General features: G+C 42.5%; 1 protein-coding gene across 2 annotated transcripts in view; it reads left to right on the plus strand.

The window, feature by feature from the left end:
* The window catches only part of GPR158 (G protein-coupled receptor 158), a 361,595-nt gene that overhangs the window by 308,234 nt on the left and 33,887 nt on the right, over positions 1-19,474 (plus strand). The window contains exons 9-12 of one of the 2 annotated variants that reach the window (XM_073677528.1): positions 5,210-5,348; positions 5,595-5,700; positions 7,334-7,480; positions 16,712-16,774. In XM_073677528.1, coding sequence (XP_073533629.1) covers positions 5,210-5,348; positions 5,595-5,700; positions 7,334-7,480; positions 16,712-16,774 — 455 coding nt within the window. The remainder of the gene's footprint in view (positions 1-5,209; positions 5,349-5,594; positions 5,701-7,333; positions 7,481-16,711; positions 16,775-19,474) is intronic. The other variant, XM_073677529.1, reaches the window with a different exon arrangement.

The following is a 19,474-nucleotide window of genomic DNA, read 5'->3' on the forward strand; positions in this document are numbered from 1 at the left end:
CTTAGCAATAAATGTTATGGAAGGAAAACCTTAAAACACTGAATAAACATTTCAGACAGTGTGAGAAAGCACAGCAGTGAAAAACAGTTATTAATTATTATCCATTGTTAAGGTCACTTTGATATTACTAAGGATGCGTTTGAGTTAAAGAACTTGAAATGAGTTGGATACAGTCATAGGAGAACTCAGAGTGTTATATACGAGTCTTTTCAAGGCAATTAAAGTACTTTCTATTCGCCACAAATGGATTCACAGTGAATCGACTTTTTGGCAGAACTTTGTCAAAGCCAGTGAATAGAGATTTGCTCATCTCGTCACTGCTTACCCAGTAGACACTTTTGTACACACATATGACCAGCCCAGGGGATGGGGATGACTCGGCACCCGGGCCTTTGCTTGGTCTTGGGGATGTCGCGGTGGTCGGCTCCCGGGCCCATACCCTGGGGTCACTCTTTGAAAGGGTGGATATTTGTTAATTGTATAAGAGTTTGTGATGCCACCTGTGGTTTCTGGTGAGAATCACCAGCGCTGCGCAGTCCACTGAGGCGGCGATAAGGCAGCTCGATGGTATAGCTCCCCACAGGTGGAGCTAGGCCTCAGGGCAGCGGACGAAGAGGGCAATGTAGGACAGGCGAGACCCAGCCGGGTCAGAGCAAGAACAGGGACAGACACGATAGTCACTTCAGTACCTTTTACTGATGGAAATTCAGGCACGTTCCGGAGCACTGTAGGGTGAAGGGTGCACATCAGGATCCTCCCCAATGAGCAGGTGTAGGGCCTCCTGTTTCTTGCCTCTGCGTAGTAAGTTTCTGACCTGCCTGGAGCTAGGCCTAACTTTGTCTCTGTCCTGCACTGGCTGACCTTGTGGTAGGGCCTTTTCTTGGAGTACACGCTCCTCTGCTTGTGGGGCCTATGTGTCTCCTGGCTCTGTTACGTATCAGCACTTTAGCGATCCTGGGACTTGTAGTTCTCCAGGGATTCCGGTTATGCCTTACTGGGTCGTAGAGATCCCAGTAAGCTCGGACCCGGTGTCTGGTAAATGCTTCGGGGTGAGCTGGTTAAGCTCCTCTGCCCCCTATGTACTAACACTCCACTCGCCTTCAGCCTACTCGGGCCCTCACTAGGCTATACACACTAACGGCAGCTTGCCGCGCTTCACCGATCTTATGGCGCCGGCACACCTAAAGCTCTAACGGAGCTACAACTGAGTCTGGACTGTGCTCCACTGCAGACTGACCTCTCTCAGGCTTCTCTACTGCAGGAACTCTCTCAACAGACTGCACTGCCTGGCTCCACCTTCCCTATTTATATCCCTAATGGGCTCCCTCTGCTGGTCTGAGGTGGAAGGTGGAGATGTGTGAATGTTTATGGGGGCCTCTTGTGGAAGAATCCATCAATGCACTCTTCCAGGATCTGTGATACCAAGCGCAGCTGGGCGTCACACATACTGTGTGGTTCTAGGAGTCACCTTCTTCTTTACGTCTTCTCGACATTTTCTCTATGTCTGATGGAACACGAGCTCAGTGTTGTAGTCCTTTTTTTTAGAGAGATTTTTAGGTGTTTTTATTATTTTATTATGTCTTTTTGTATCAATAAAGTTAGACACATTACATTTTGGGCCTTTCGTTGGGTGTTTCCTTCTGCATCGCCCAAAAAACGGGATTCAGATGGAACGTCCGACACAGTCACCGAGCAATTTGACAAACAGAGTTTAAATGGACTCCATTTGTGCTTTTTCTTCTGGTGTTGGCCCTCTTTTCAAACAGTCAGAAGAACATAATCTATTATGTTATTGTGCTTTTCTGGCACCGCCAAAAAAAATGGGAGTCATATGGAAGAGCCAAAACGCAATGTGAATATGCCTTTGTACCCTTTAAAGGGGTAGTCCCATCTCCAGGCTCCTATCCCAATATATAGTAGGTGTAATACTAATAATATTAGCAAATATCTTCAATTAGAAATGTAGTATAGTTTTTTCTGATTCGCTACGTCTCTTTCCTCATATGCAGGCATTGCAGGACCTTAGGTATCCATGGTTATGACCACTGGCTAGCTAACTGTCACTATATCAGTAGTCGTAACCATGGATACCTAAGGTCCTGCAATGCCCTGCACATTACGAAAGAGACATAGCGAATCAGAAAAACTATACTACATTTCTAATTGAAGATATTTGCTATTATTATTATTATTACACCTACTACAAATTGGGATAGGATCTTGGAGATGGGAATACCTCTTTAAGGCTAAATGCACGAGATGCATATTTGAGGCATAATTTCCATGCTGATTTACATGCAGAAACTCCGCAGCATCAGCAAAGTTAATCAGAATTTAAAAATCTCATTTACACTTTATGGAAATTTTTCACACATGAATTGACCCGCTGTGCAGATTTTAAGATCCACAGCATGTCGGTTATTTGCATATGCAAATTGTCTCTTCAGAGAAGAAGAGGACTTGAACTGTAGTGCCACCTATTAGAAGTAGCAATCTTACAAGTCAATAGTGATCCTTTAACGAGCCTTGCAATATGACTTAGGATAAAAGCCAAACCAGAATCCCAATTTTCAGACACGGTGTTTAGAGGTGTTGCCCCTCTTCAGTGCAAAGTATGAGATCTGATTTGGCTAGGTGAGAGGCTAAGACTGGGACCTTACCCCTCATATCCCAGTCTTAGCCTCTCACCTAGCCAAATCAGATCTCATACTTTGCAATGAGTAGGAGCAACACCCCGAAACACCGTGTCTGCAAATTGGGATTCTGGTTTGGGTTTTATCCTAAATCATATTGCAAGGCTCGTTAAAGGGTCGATATTGACTTGTAGGATTGCTGCTTCCAATAGGTGGCACTAGAGTTCATGTCCTCTTCCTCTCTGAAGAGGCAATTTCCATATTTAATTTTCCAGAGGAGCATGCAAGGCGTTTAAGTCTCCTCATACTGGCGTACCAGACCTGGCTTGTCACTCTCCACAAGGAGTTATTTGCATGTAATTCATTGCGATCTTCACCCTTGCAATGTATTGGGTGAAACGCTTAACAAAATTTGCAACAAAATCAGCATGGAAGTATGTGTGCCTTAGTTATACAGTTAGGTCCATATATATTTGGACAGAGACAACATTTTTCTAATTTTTGTTCTAGACATTACCACAATGAATTTTAAACAAAACAATTCAGATGCAGTTGAAGTTCAGACTTTCAGCTTTCATTTGAGGGTATCCACATTAAAATTGGATGAAGGGTTTAGGAGTTTCAGCTCCTTAACATGTGCCACCCTGTTTTTAAAGGGACCAAAAGTAATTGGACAGATTAAATAATTGTAAATAAAATGTTCATTTCTAGTACTTGGTTGAAAACCCTTTGTTGGCAATGACTGCCTGAAGTCTTGAACTCATGGACATCACCAGACGCTGTGTTTCCTCCTTTTTGATGCTCTGCCAGGCCTTCACTGCGGTGGTTTTCAGTTGCTGTTTGTTTGTGGGCCTTTCTGTCTGAAGTTTAGTCTTTAACAAGTGAAATGCATGCTCAATTGGGTTGAGATCAGGTGACTGACTTGGCCATTCAAGAATATACCACTTCTTTGCTTTAATAAACTCCTGGGTTGCTTTGGCTTTATGTTTTTGGTCATTGTCCATCTATAGTATGAAACGACGACCAATCAGTTTGGTTGCATTTGGCTGGATCTGAGCACACAGTATGGCTCTGAATACATCAGAATTCATTCGGCTGCTTCTGTCCTGTGTCACATCATCAATAAACACTAGTGACCCAGTGCCATTGGCAGCCATGCATGCCCAAGCCATCACACTGCCTCTGCCGTGTTTTACAGATGATGTGGTATGCTTTGGATCATGAGCTGTACCACACCTTTGCCATACTTCTCTCTTTCCATCATTCTGGTAGAGGTTGATCTTGGTTTCATCTGTCCAAAGAATGTTCTTCCAGAACTGTGCTGGCTTTTTTAGATGTTTTTTAGCAAAGTCCAGTTTAGCCTTTTTATTCTTGATGCTTATGAGTGGCTTGTACCATGCAGTGAACCCTCTGTATGTACTTTTATGCAGTCTTCTCTTTATGGTAGATTTGGATATTGATACGCCTACCTCCTGGAGAGTGTTGTTCACTTGGTTGGCTGTTGTGAAGGGGTTTCTCTTCACCATGGAGATTATTCTGCGATCATCCACCACTGTTGTCTTCCGTGGGATCCCAGGTCTTTTTGCATTGATGAGTTCACCAGTGCTTTCTTTCTTTCTCAGGGTGTAGCAAACTGAAGATTTTGCCACTCCTAATATTGTAGCAATTTCTCAGATGATTTTTTTCTGTTTTTGCAGCTTAAGGATGGCTTGTTTCACCCTCATGGAGAGCTCCTTTGACCACATGTTTACTTCACAGCAAAACCTTCCAAATGCAAGCACCACACCTCAAATCAACTCCAGGCCTTTTATCTGCTTAATTGAGAATGACATAACGAAGGGATTGCCCACACCAGTCCATGAAATAGCCTTGGAGACAATTGTCCAATTACTTTTGGTCCCTTAAGGCTATGTGCCCACGTTGCATTTATGAAGCAGAAAATTTCTGCTTCATTTCTGCAAGTCCTCTCCCAGAAAAACGCATGCGGAATTCTGCACGCGTTTATCGCGCATTTTTCGCGCGTTTATCACGCGTTTTCCACATTGCCTTGCGTTTTTTATGCATTGGACAAAGGCAATTCTGCTTGCGGAAACGCAAAATTAAATGACATGCTGCGGATTTTTGAACGCAGCATAAACGCTGCGGAAAAATCCGCAGCATGTGCATAGAACTTGCGGAATCACATTGGGGACCATGGGGTGCGGGTTACCAAGCGTTTTACAAGCGTTTCCGCTGCGGAAATTCCGCATCAAAAATGCTTGAAAAACGCTACGTGGGCACACAGCCTTAAAGACAGGGTGGCACATGTTAAGGTGCTGAAACTCCTAAACCCTTCATCCAAATTTAATGTGGATCCCCTCAAATGAAAGCTGAAAGTCTGAACTTCAACTGCATCTGAATTGTTTTGTTCAAAATTCATTGTGGTAATGTCTAGAACCAAAATTAGAAAAATGTTGTCTATGTCCAAATATATATGGACCTAACTGTATACTGTGCGCACGGTTTCTCAAGTGTTAATATGGTTTTTATATGACTGATATCATTGTAAAATTACCATGTCCTCTTTATTTTTTTAGGCGAATTTGTATTTCTCCTCTGGGGAGTGTACCTTTGTTACGCAGTGAGAACCGTCCCCTCCGCCTTCCATGAGCCTCGCTATATGGCAGTAATAGTTCACAATGAGCTCATAATCTCTGCAATATTCCACACCATTAGGCAAGTAACTGTAAATTACATCTTGTAGAAGGGCAGAAGATGAATAACTGTCCAGTCACACAACATTTATCATATCCATCGGAAAACCTCCTGGTGTACAGTATGTAGGATGTATTCATAGGCCACCATTCACCTTTCGGAGGCAAAAAGAGTGTACAGAATTTACATTTATGACTTTTTTTTATAGTAGATATTATCTTCGGTTGGCGCTCAGTCTTTTCATTTCTCAATGTATCCCTATTACAGGTTTGTGTTTGTGTCGAGACTTCAGCCAGACTGGATGTTGATACTATTCTTTGTTCACACTCATCTGACTGTGACGGTAACTGTGGGATTGCTGCTAATACCCAAGGTAATTATTATCTATGTGTGCATAATTTAATAAACAATATTTTCTGAGGGCATGACCAGACAATATGGCTGGCCGCATGGAGCCGAAACTCTGCCCATCTCAATGGCCAATTGTCGCATGATTTTGTACCACAATTGTGCGATTATTGGCACACCATTGATTAAACAATGGTGGTCGATATCAAACACTACATGGGACAAACAAGTAGTATGACATAAGACCTGAGTGGTAAAGTTTGAGGTTAGAATATCAGTGGGTATAATAACTACCAGTAAAAGACCCAACTCAGTGTGGAGACTTATTTTTAAAGCAATGATCCATGGGAAAGAAACATGCAAAATATGTTACTCCTGCCAAACCAAAAACTAGAGATGAGCAAATCAATTAGAGAAGAATAAAATTTATCTTAAATTTTACAGATAAAAGTTTGAATTTTTTTGCAACTAGCATGCGCAAATCCAGCAAGATTGCATTTTTCACTATTCAAAAGGGCCGGGAAGAGGTTAAAAACATAATAGTAAAAATAAATAAATATATAGCTGTAGATATATAGATAGATATACTTACCTCTCCCCACCTCTGTCAGATGCCTTTTCACCAGCCAAATCAGACCTTCTGCTTTGCACTGATGAGAGGCATGCAACCTGCAATGTGTGTCTGAAAATGGGGTTTCTGTTTTGACTTCTTATTCTAAGTCATGTGGCAAATGCTCGCTAAAGAGTTGACATTGACTTTTAGGATAAATACATATGAGGAGGCTCTTTGCACAGTACAGCTCTTATACACAGGTCAGACCTGTCATACATGACAAAGGTCTTCCACACCACTACAAGACTTCTATCACACCTTTTGAAAGACAATCCAAAAATGTCCTAAATATATCAGCTCAATAATAAATATGGCACAAATCAAATAGAAGGCTATGTAAAGTCGCCGATCTGGCAAAGACAAGCACAATTAGCTTAGAAAGGTCATGGACAAAGGTGTGTGGTTCTCCTCCCAAGCAGAGAGGTGGTTTTGGTGGCTGAGCATACACATAGCAAATGAGAGGTACAGAAACCAGTTACAATTGTAGTAATTAAAAGGGTTATTCCCAAGATAGTGCATAGTATACTATCTATAAATTACTTATCGGTGGAAGTCCAACATCAGGGACCCCAGCAATCCTGAGAACAGGACTTTGGAATGCAGAAACCGGCTCTGCAGAGACCTGTATATTAATCTTTTTTTCCACCACTTCCCTACCCTTGTGAATCAAGCAGAATGATGGCCAGGAGAATCGAACTGCAAATTCAAGGTGAATTTGATTCACCTCTAAACGATTTGTTCTTCTCTTAGAAAGTCAGGCAAATGCATCTCAGCTCCATTAAAGACAGGGTTGCAGAGCCTGGTCCTCAGGTGCCAGAGCCATGTTCTCAGGATCACTGAAGATCCCAACGGTCAGACACCAAGCGATCAGTTAGTTATCCCCTATTCTATGGTTAGCTTATTTCAGTTGGAATAATTCTTTAATGAACACTGAGAATGGCCAATGTTTTTACTGAGAAAAGAAACCCTAAAAATTCAGGCTTAAGCGATATCCATGTGTATTATATTTTTCAATTCTTTTTCTATTATTTTGTATTCTTTTCAGTTTTCACACTCACATAATAATCCAAGAGATGACATCGCTGCTGAGGCCTATGAAGATGAGTTGGACATGGGAAGATCTGGGTCTTACCTAAACAGCAGCATCACTTCTGCTTGGAGCGAACACAGTTTGGATCCAGAAGATATAAGGGTATAATCATACATCTAATACTTTTATAGATTAATTCCCAAAGAGTCCAAGGGAAAAATATAAAAAATACAGAATTGAAAGTTTGGCTTTAATCCTAAGTCATGTGACAAGGCTCTTTAGAAAGTCAATATTTTGCTACTTCCTATAGGTGGCACTAGAGTTCTAGTCCTCTTCTTCTCTGAAGAGACAATTTGCATATTTCCCAGAGGAACATTGCGGCTCAAAAGTCTCCTCATCTCGGCATGTCAGGCTTGACATGTCACTCTCCGCAAGAAGAGACATTACCCCTTGGATCCCAGTCAGACACCTCTCACCCAACCAAACCAGATCTCACACTGTGCACTGACGATGGGCAGTACCCCGAAACACAGTGTCTGCAAATTGAGATTTTGGTTTTGGCTTTAATCCTAAGTCATGTGACAAGGCTCGTTAGGGAGTCGATATTGACTTTTAGGATGGCTACTTCCAATAGGTGGCGCTAGAGTTCTAGTCCTCTTCCTCTCTGAAGAGACAATTTGCAAAAAATACAGAATCATTTTTGCTGTACAGATACCACCTGGCCACTCTGATGCCACGAGAGAATCAACAGCCGTGTGACCCCTGCCTAACTTTTGGCTATTTTAGATCTGTGAGTTTGCAGTAAAAAAATGGCCAAATCGCAGAGAAGTCACATGTGACTTGCATTGAACTCTACACCAAGGGAGTCGCGTGTGATTTGCTATCAGTGGTAGCAACTTCTACACATTTGGAAACATTTGCGACTCTGTGTCTCAGGAGGTCCATAGGTTGCAATGCGAATCCATAGGAAATTATTAGATGTGATGACACTATGTGACCCTTCACATAACATGTACCGTGTAGACAAATCCTTACTATTGCCTGGATGTACATCCATTGTAGCATTAGAGTCTGCAGCATAGAAGAAAGGCCACATCTGTACTGTGCTAAAAACATGTAGGAGGTTCTAAGTTCAAGTGCTAATGATGGGATGTTCCCCAGCGGTCCTTCTCCCGGTGATCAGCCCTTGTTGCTGGTGGGAGCTGCTATCGAGTCCACATTTCTTCTGAACCAGCGTTGGCTGATAACTATGATATTTTACGTCACCCAATAGGGGACTGTGATATTTTCATTGATTCCTTGAGTGCGAGAGCACATGTTTGCTGTGACGTCTAGAAGAGGTTTTAGAAAAGGGAATCTCCTCTATAGCAATCATTTGCTTTAACACGACTCATGAGTAGGGCCTCTCCTGAAGGGACAATCTTTTTAAGGATTTTATCCTTAAAGAAAACCCTAATGTTGGCATAATTCAATTTTTATTTTTTCTAGAGCAGTTTATCAAAAGAATTCTGAGCTCTGGTTGATGACTATAAGCAGCAATTCCAGTGTTCGTAACAGTTTCGAAAAATGAGACAGACCATTTGTATTTTAAACATGTTTATAATAGAACGTGTAAGTATAGCAGCAACATTAATCCGACAGGGATGGCTGTCCAGTAAAAGATCATATGTGTATATGCCCTCTATGGTGATAATGTTAGGGTGCTTTGACTTGGCGTTTTGTTACACGTTCATTGGTCCCGTTGGGGCTTACGTCCAAAACTGGATTCAAGTGTATGTGCCAACAGGGCCATAGACTATAAAGGTGCCGAAAGAATGAATGTGCGCTCTGACGTGCATTATTTTCGGGCATATACTCATCAGACGTAGTAGACTACATCTATGTGTTCACCTCCAGTAGGCGTATACTCCCAAAAATGATGCACTAGAGAGCACGCGTTCACTCTGTCAGCACTATTATAGTCTATGGTCCCGTCGGCGTATATGCCCAAATCCCATTCTGCGGGGGGGGGGGTGTTCGGACGTAAACCCCGATAGGGCCACCGAGTGTGTAACAAAGCACCCTTACAATAGCCTGTGTGTATTTATAGGCTTTGTTCTGTTGAGAATGTACGTGCATCTTTAAAGTCTGTGCTCCATTGTGATGAAGTGAGGTGTTTTAGGCTATTCTCTACTTTGGAACCGTAACATTATTGCTTTTTTATGTTGACTTGGCTAGCTTTCTTACGGTATAAGTTGTATTTTTTAATGGCACCATTTTGCCATTTTGAAAAACACCTTTTGGGTGTGGTGGAGGTTAGGATGCAAAAAATAACAAAAAAAACACTAGCAATTCCAGCATTGTTTTTAACATTTTTTTCCTGCTGTAAATGTCATGCTTTAAAAGTAACAAATTCATTTTCTTCTAATCATTGTTACAAATATAACGATGAGAAATACATTTATTAGAAATAACTCATTTTTTTGTTCCAAGAGCCATAGTTTTATTGTTCCATCAATGTATCCATATGAGACCTTGTTTTTAGCTAGAAAGGTTTGTGTTTTTGCCACTATTTTGGTATTTATATTATGTATATGCATTGTTTTTGGATTTTATTTTTTTTCAATTGTCGGTGAGGTGCATCTGGGGCTGCAGCTTTCACAGATGTGACTTATGGTCTGCACAGTAGCATTATAATGAATACTGGGAACCAATATTAATACAAATTGAAAGTCAATTTTGGCATGAACTTCCACTACATATGGTGACAGTAACGCATTACCCTGGTCTGACTTATGGGTAAAAAACATTTCAGAAATCCCACTTGCGTAAACTTATAACAGAGATTACATGATTAAAAATATAAATTTTTAGAACTTATAGTATTTTAAACTAATGTGTGCCATAGCAGACCTAAAGGCCTTTGTTAAAGGGGTTGTCCACTACTAGGACAACTCCTTGTCGATGTTTGGCACCAATAAAATAACCCCCATGCCGCCGCTGTTCCAGTGGTGTCGTCACTCGTGGTCCCGGAGCTCTCGGTGGTTATTATGACACGTGAACCTGGCTCCCAGTCAGTGTCGGCGTCACTGTCCCCGCCTTTGTATGAATTAAACATGAAGAGGAAGTCAGAGAGCAGCCGCAGCCCAGACTTCCTCTTAATGTTCAATTCGACTGAAGGTGGAGACAGTGACCCCAGTGCTAATTTGTCGCCTGGCTCACGTGTCATTACAATCGCATGAGAGCCCCAGGAATACGAGTGCCGACACCACTGGAACGGCGCCGGCAAGGAAGCTGAATATAGGCTTTTTTATTTTATAGGGGCAAAACATTTAGATCAACAAGGGGTTGTCCTAGTAGTGGACAACCCCATTAAGTCCCCAGCTACCAGAGTAACTTATTGACACCACTTTGGTACATTAATGCAACGACAGAAGGAGCCTCCTCCCTCTGTCAAACACTTTAAACGCTGTGTTCCTTGCAACAATAAAGTGGGAAGAACTTAATTAAAGTCATTCAATAATGTACATGTGCATTAAGTGGTTAAATGTTTATATATACAGCACAGACCAAAAGTTTGGACACACCTTCTCATTTAAAGATTTTTCTGTATTTTCATGACTATGAAAATTGTACATTCACACTGAAGGCATCAAAACTATGAATTAACACATGTGGAATTATATACTTAACAAAAAAGTGTGAAACAACTGAAAATATGTCTTATATTCTAGGTTCTTCAAAGTAGCCACCTTTTGCTTTGATGACTGCTTTGCACACTCTTGGCATTCTCTTGATGAGCTTCAAGAGGTAGTCACCGGAAATGGTCTTCCAACAATCTTGAAGGAGTTCCTAGAGATGCTTAGCACTTGTTGGCCCTTTTGCCTTCACTCTGCGGTCCAGCTCACCCCAAACCATCTCCATTGGGTTCAGGTCTGGTGACTGTGGAGGCCAGGTCATCTGGCATAGCACCCCATCACTCTCCTTCTTGGTCAAATAGCCCTTACACAGCCTGGAGGTGTGCTTGGGGTCATTGTCCTGTTGAAAAATAAATGATGGTCCAACTAAACGCAAACCGGATGGAATAGCATGCCGCTGCAAGATGCTGTGGTAGCCATGCTGGTTCAGTATGCCTTCAATTTTGAATAAATTCCCAACAGTGTCACCAGCAAAGCACCCCCACACCATCACACCTCCTCCTCCATGCTTCACGGTGGGAACGAGGCATGTAGAGTCCATCCGTTCACCTTTTCTGCGTCACACAAAGACACGGTAGTTGGAACCAAAGATCTCAAATTTGGACTCATCAGACCAAAGCACAGATTTCCACTGGTCTAATGTCCATTCCTTGTGTTCTTTAGCCCAAACAAGTCTCTTCTGCTTGTTGCCTGTCCTTAGCAGAGGTTTCCTAGCAGCTATTTTACCATGAAGGCCTGCTGCACAAAGTCTCCTCTTAACAGTTGTTGTAGAGATGTGTCTGCTGCTAGAACTCTGTGTGGCATTGACCTGGTCTCTAATCTGAGCTGCTGTTAACCTGCGATTTCTGAGGCTGTTGACTCGGATAAACTTATCCTCAGAAGCAGAGGTCTTCCTTTCCTGGGGCGGTCCTCATGTGAGCCAGTTTCTTTGTAGCGCTAGATGGTTTTTGCAACTGCATTGGGGACACTTTCAAAGTTTGCCCAATTTTTCGCACTGACTGACCTTCATTTCTTAAAGTAATGATGGCCACTCGTTTTTCTTTACTCAGCTGCTTTTTTATTGCTATAATACAAATTCTAACAGTCTATTCAGTAGGACTATCAGCTGTGTATCCACCAGACTTCTTCACAACCCAACTGATGGTCCCAACCCCATTTATAAGGCAAGAAATCCCACTTATTAACCCTGACAGGGCACACCTGTGAAGTGAAAACCATTTCCGGTGACTACCTCTTGAAGCTCATCAAGAGAATGCCAAGAGTGTACAAAGCAGTCATCAAAGCAAAAGGTGGCTACTTTGAAGAACCTAGAATATAAGACATATTTTCAGTTGTTTCACTCTTTTTTTGTAAGTATATAATTCCGCATGTGTTAATTCATAGTTTTGATGCCTTCAGTGTGAATGTACAATTTTCAAAGTCATGAAAATACAGAAAAATCTTTAAATGAGAAGGTGTGTCCAAACTTTTGGTCTGTACTGTAAGTTATCCCAGGATCGGTGATTACTTGCTGATTGCTAGAGATCCCACCATTAGTATTGCAACCGGTCCTGAGAATGTAATTCTGAAGGGCGACATGGGAATAAAGCCATGTGGCATAACAAACTTGCCACCACTCCATTTATAGGTGATAGGGTGGCCAAAAATAGCAGTGCTAGGTTATCTCCGGAAGTCCCAAGACAATGAATACGGCAGTGGCGCACATAGCCCGCTTCCCTTGTAACACACAATAATGTTTTAGTCTGAAACATAGTTGACAATTGGGACTAGGTGACTAGTCCAAAAGGTATGGTCCCGCTGACTTCTCCCTGCCCACTCAATTAGACTGGTAGGACTCTTCTTATGTGTGTACAGTATAGGGAGAGACCTGTCAATCTACCTTAGCATGGGGGAGAGAAGTCCGCGGGAACATACATGTTCGTAATGAGCGAGTCGGTCTCTGATTCATGTGCCGTGGTTCAGCCAACATGAATCATATGACAGGTTCCCGTTTTATCATATGACAGCTGTGCTGTGGTGTGCATGAACACTAAAGCTATGTTCACACATTGCGTTTTTGCAGGTTCTTTCATGCATTTTTTAATGCAAATGAAAAGCTGCTTTTTACAGTACCAGCAAAAGCTATGAGATCTCAGAAATTTTATGCACATTATTGCTTGTTTTTTCCTGACTGAATTCGAAAAGTGATGCTTTTTTGCTAACTGCAGCATGTCTATTCTTTGAGCGTTTTTTGCAGCTTTTTTTTTACCATTGAAAGCAATGAGAAATTGAAAACACGATGCAAAAAATGCAACCATGTGTTTTTGCTGCTTTCTTGGTGAATGAAACTAACTTTATTAAACATGTACTGTAGACAAATGACACATATAATCTGCACCAAAAATGCAGCAAAAAAAAAAAAACACAGCAAAAACGCAGCTTTTCTTCGTGAGCAGCTTTTTTTACTGTCAAGAGAGCAGGTTTTGGCTGCAGAAAAAGACGCAGCTAAAAAGCAATGTGTGAACATAGCCTAAGATTCACAAATTTCTAGTGGCAAAAACAAAAAGGTGGACATTCTACAGAGAACTTCAATTGCTTTAATTGTTAAAGCACATTACAGCAATAGCAAGTATTATATTAAACCCTAAAAAAGTAATGTAGCCGACATGCAGCTCTATGCTGTCTCCTTACTTCAATACAGTGGGTACGGAAAGTATTCAGACGCCTTTAAATTTTTCACTCTTTGTTTCATTGCAGCCATTTGATAAATTTATAAAAAGTTCATTTTTTTTCTCATTAAAGTACACTCTGCACCCTATCTTGAATGAAAAAAAAACAGAAATGTAGTTTTTTTTGCAAATTTATTAAAAAAGAAAAACTGAAATATTACATGGTCATAAGTATTCAGACCCTTTGCTCAGACTCTCATATTTAAGTCACATGCTGTCCATTTACTTGTGATCCTCCTTGAGATGGTTCTACTCCTTCATTGGAGTCCAGCTGTGTTTAATTAAACTGATAGGACTTGATTTGGAAAGGTACACACCTATCTATACAAGACCTCACAGCTCACAGTGCATGTCAGACCAAATGAGAATCATGAGCTCAAAGGAACTGCCCAAGGAGCTCAGAGACAGAATTGTGGCAAGGCACAGATCTGGCCAAGGTTACAAAAGAATTTCTGCATTACTCAAGGTTCCTAAGAGCACAGTGGCCTCCATAATCCTTAAAAGGAAGAAGTTTGGGACTACCAGAAGTCTTCCTAGACCTGCCGTCCAGCCAAACTAAGCAATCGTGGAAGAAGAGCCTTGGTGAGAGAGGTAAAGAAGAACCCCAAGATCACTGTGGCTGAGCTCCAGAGATGCAATAGGGAGATGGGAGAAAGTTCCACAAAGTCAACTATCACTGCAGCTCTTCACAAGTCAGGCCTATTATTATTATTATTATTTATTATTATAGCGCCATTTATTCCATGGCGCTTTACATGTGATAGGGATATACATAACAAAAGCCTATATGGCAGAGTGGCCCGACGGAAGCCTCTCCTCAATGCAAGACATATGAAAGCCCGCATAGAATTTGCTCAAAAACACATGAAGGACTCCCAGACTATGAGAAATAAGATTCTCTGGTCTGATGAGACGAAGATAGAACTTTTTGGTGATAATTCTAAGCGGTATGCGTGGAGAAAACCAGTCACTGCTCATCACCTGCCCAATACAATCCTAACAGTGAAACATGGTGGTGGCAGCATCATGCTATGGGGGTGTTTTTCAGCCGCAGGTACAGGACAACTGGTTGCAATTGAAGGTACAGAGATATCCTGGATAAAAACCTCTTCCAGAGTGCTCTGGATCTCAGACTTGGCCGAAGGTTCACCTTCCAACAAGACAATAACCCTAAGTACACAGCTAAAATAACAAAGGAGTGGCTTCAGAACAACTCTGTGACCATTCTTGACTTGCCCAGCCAGAGCCGTGACCTAAACCCAATTGAGCATCTCTGGAGAGACCTGAAAATGGCTGTCCACCAATGTTCACCATCCAACCTGACGGAACTGGAAAGGATCTGCAAGGAAGAATGGCAGAGGATCCCCAAATCCAGGTGTGAAAAACTTCTTGCATCATTCCCAAGAAGACTCATTACTAGCTCAAAAGGGGGCTTCTACTCAATACTGAGCAAAGGGTCTGAATACTTATGACCATGTGATATTTCAGTTTTTCTTTTTTAATAAATTTGCAAAAATTTCTACATTTCTGTTTTTTTTTTCAGTCAAGATGGGGTGCAGTGTACATTAATGAGATTTTTTTTTTACCTTTTAGAATCTACCATGTGGCTGCAATGAAACAAAGAGAGAAAAATTTAAAGGGGTCTGAATACTTTCCGTAACCACTGTAGGTTCATGAACTGCCTCATTATGCAATGGAGTTGCCACCTCGACTGTTCAGATAGCGCTTGCTGCTTCTGTACATGATTCATTTTCTGGAAGATGTTATAGAATAATAATGCAAAAAAACACTCTACTGGTATATCCCCCCAGCCGGTCTTTGTTTATGGTACTGGAATGATGATGTTTAGTACATCCATGTGATTGCTGCAGCCAATCATTTGCTGGAATGTAGCGCAAAAGAAAAGCTAAAGCCAATAACTGACTCCATCCATTACGTGGATCTACAGCATGTTATCAGATAAATTAATAAAGACTGGTGGGTATCTTGGGAGGATCAGCATTATTTTTTATTTGTTTTTTTATAACATGAATTAATTTCCTAAGCTTTTAAAGTTAATGTGTAAACTGATTCATGCTGCCCGAACCAGAAGCAGCATAAACCAAACACTTGCTCCGTTATTGCAGCCATCTATGTTTTACTCTGCAACGCTGCAGTGTTTCAGAGAATCCTTGCTTTTAAGAGCCATAAAGGGATGATGTAACTAAGATGAATAATAGAAGAGGCAGGGTCCCGACAGCTTCTCCTCGCCGCAGTCCCCAGGAGAGACCTGTCAGTCTGTAGGAGAAGTGTTGGGAGATGCACAAGGGCCCTGCCTTGGATTGGTCATCCAAGACGCATAGTACCCGGGCAAAATTTCAAAATATGTTTTCTCTGAAACACTGCTGCATTTAAAATAATGCAATAATGCAACCAGCATCTGAATAATGCTGCCCATAATTAAATCATATGAAAGGTTCCCTTTAAAGGGAGTCTGTCGGCACAAAATGACTGCTCAAACCAAGGGTTCAGTGCAGTTCACCTTCCCACCTACTTTTCTTTTCATCTGACTCTGCTCTTTTCTGACTCTTCTAAGATCAGAGCTGTCAATCAAGGGGCCCAAAGATAGATTCAAAACTAGTAGGCGGGAAGTTGCACTCAACTGTTTGGCCACACTAAGTGTGTACTGAGCACTTGTGCTTGGTTTGAACAGTCGTTTTGTACTGACAGACTCTTGGACATTCTCTTTAATAGAACGCATTAAAGAACACATAAAAAAGTGTGCATGTATTTTGCATTTATCATCATTCATAATGATTAACTTTGCTTAAAATGCAAAGCGCCTATGTCTACGTGCCGTAATCGGATTTGCTTTATGTGCATTTTTGTTTGTAATAGTCCCTTAAATCAATAGGTGGAGAATTTATTTTGCTGGTTAATATTAAATGATAAAAATGAATGATGAACGCACCCCAAAGTTAACTGCACTCATTGATACCTAGTAACATTAGTTTGGTTCTTCGTTTCAGACACCTGATGAAACTGACCAGGGCCGGTCTTATGGCAATGGCTGGGGTGTCAGACATACTCATGTGAGCAGAAATTGCACGTTTTGTCACTTGCACGTGCCTTAGATACAATGTAGCCAACCTTGTTAGCTACTTCTTTACAGATATGCACTAAATGCTTGTTCTAGTCACCAACTGGTTTTGCCATCACAATATTGTGAGTGTACATTATATGTGTGTGCACTTAACTTGGGAATGTTGTGTTTCTGCATTGTGTTTCTGCACTGATTGAAATTGCAACGTGAAGAATAAAAAATCATGGAATTATGGAAGTCACAGGATGGATAGACATGTTACTGATATATAAATTCTAAAAAAATGGAGACAAAACTCTCAAAACATCTCGATTTATTCAGTATCTAGTCTAAGTGCCAAGTTAGGAAATCCCTACACTAAGGCTGAGTTCACACGATGCGTTTTTCATGCGTTTCCGCGGCGTTTTTGCAGTTGCGTAAACGCCGCGGAAAAGCATGAAAAACGCATGGTAGAAGGGCAGCAATGTTCCCCAATTGAAATCCGCATGTGCTCTGCCCATGATGCGGATTTTTCCGCAGCGTAAACGCTGCGGTCAAAAATCCGCAGCATGTCAATTAATTTTGCGGAAACGCTGCTCTTTTGCCGCCATTGACTTGCATTAGACCGCATGGAATCCGCATCACTGTATATGTTGATGCGCTTTTCATGCGGTCTAATGTGCGGATGGTACCCGGGTGTGGATGAGAGGACTCTCATCCAGACCCAGGTACCATTAAAAAAAAAGAATAAAATAAAAAATATATATATTCTCACCTTCTGACGGCCCGCGCTGCGTCCTGCCGGCTTCCCGCGCACTTCGGGGTTGAATGAAGGACCTTCGCTGACGTCAGAGTCATGTGACGGGTCACGTGACGCTGACGTCGGAAGGTCCTACAGTCTTCACTGCCGGCAGCCGGGACCGATGAAGCAGGACACCGGGGGCCATCAGAGGGTAAAGTATAGATTTATTTTTTATTTTTTGACATCACACACTATATAAATCCATGCCGGCTGCATGGATTTATATAGTGTGAAGTTGACAAGCACTTTCCAAGTGATGCTAAAATCGCTTGGGAAGCGCTTGTCAACCCGCATGCGGAAATGAAAGTGAAGACCGCTTCATTTCCGCATGTCCCTGGCAGGAAACCGCATGTACAATCCGCATGCGTTTTTTCCTGCCAGAGAGATGCAGAAACGCTCAGGAAAAAATCCTGAGCATTTCTGCATCGTGTGCACATACCCTTACACAGCTTGGCTGACATCATTGAGGTTATTAATGGCCGTCTGAGGAAGGTTCTGCTGCGCTGAATGTACTTGGGCAAATCATTCCATGCACCAAACCGGCACTACAGGTATCCATAATAGGCTCTGGACAGGGCGGTCAGCTGATTACTCCTTGCTTTTCTTTACCCATATGACTATGCGTTACAAAAAGGTAGAAAAAAAATAAATATCTTTCTACCAGTAGAATAATAATAATAATAAATATTGAGCATCCTCGGTTGTTAAAAGGGTTGTCTACTATTCAGACAACCCTTTATCAATCTACGTGTTTGCCCCAGTTAAAATAAAAACACCTATACTCACCTCCGGTGCCGGCACCATTCCAGCAGTGTTGGTGACGCGCCCCGTGGGCCGTGGGGTACTCGGTGCCGGGCCAGTCACTCCTAGGGGTGATGTCACAGTGGCTGTGACCCGGTCCGTGACCCAGGGCGGTCAATCAAAAGGGGATATTTACAGGGGATTTATAGTTTTATATAAAGTTCGTGACGCCACCTGTGGTATGCGGCTATGTGGAGCCGCCGCTGCGGAGCAGGTCCTCTGAAGCTGTTGTTAATGCAGCAGAGTTGGTCTAACTATCCACAGGTAGAGCTTAGCTCCAGGGCAGTGTAGAAGTTGATATAGATGTTGTATATGATGCTGGACAGTGTAGTGCAGTGTAGTGCAGGGAGTGATGGCGCAGCAGTAATTCACAGAGACAGTGGGGTGCAGTCTTCAGAGTTTACTCACAGTTGTTAAGTTCCTCAGGTTGTACTGTCCAGGTTACAGCCTTCCACGTCGCGCTGTGCTCACCAGGCAGGGGTTCAGCAATCCCTCAGGTAATTCCAGAGCACTTAACGGGACCCCTTTCTGTGTGCCTTCCTCAGTCGTCTTCCTGCGCTGGCTCTAATCCTCGTGCCCTGCGCCTCACAATCAGTGTCCCAATCCGGTAGCCTCGGGTCTTGTTGGGAGACCTGCAGTCCCCTGGACCCTCTGTGACCTCCTTCTCGGCAATGTAATTGTGGCTGTGGCAACTGCACCCTAAAAGTACAGAAGCCTCCGATTTCTAGCTGAGCCATATAGTTCTCCGCTAGTTTAGGGGCCGGTCCCCTCTGCGGCTTGATCCTTCCACACCTGGTAGATTCAGGCGTACGGGTGGCCTCCAGCACTGCCCATAGCCCTAGGATCCCCTCGTTCCTCCTGGAGCCTTCTTTCCTGCTCCCTCTCCTCTCCTCAGTCCTTGGCCTCTCTGCTAGGCCCCCTCTGGAGCAGAGCTCGTACAGAGTCCCTGCTCCCCTCACTTTCCTCCTCCAACTGAACTCACTTTACAAGATGGCTTCCCATTTTATACAACTTCCTTTCCTGTGCTCCCCTGATCTACGTCCTCCACCCACACGCACTACATGGTTCCCCCTCACTTGGTTCCCCTCCACTCCAGCCAGGGACCAG

Source organism: Phyllobates terribilis, unplaced genomic scaffold (assembly GCF_046119375.1).
Source record: "Phyllobates terribilis strain yellow unplaced genomic scaffold, ASM4611937v1 Scaffold_4__5_contigs__length_816908805, whole genome shotgun sequence".
Lineage (NCBI taxonomy): Eukaryota > Metazoa > Chordata > Amphibia > Anura > Dendrobatidae > Phyllobates > Phyllobates terribilis.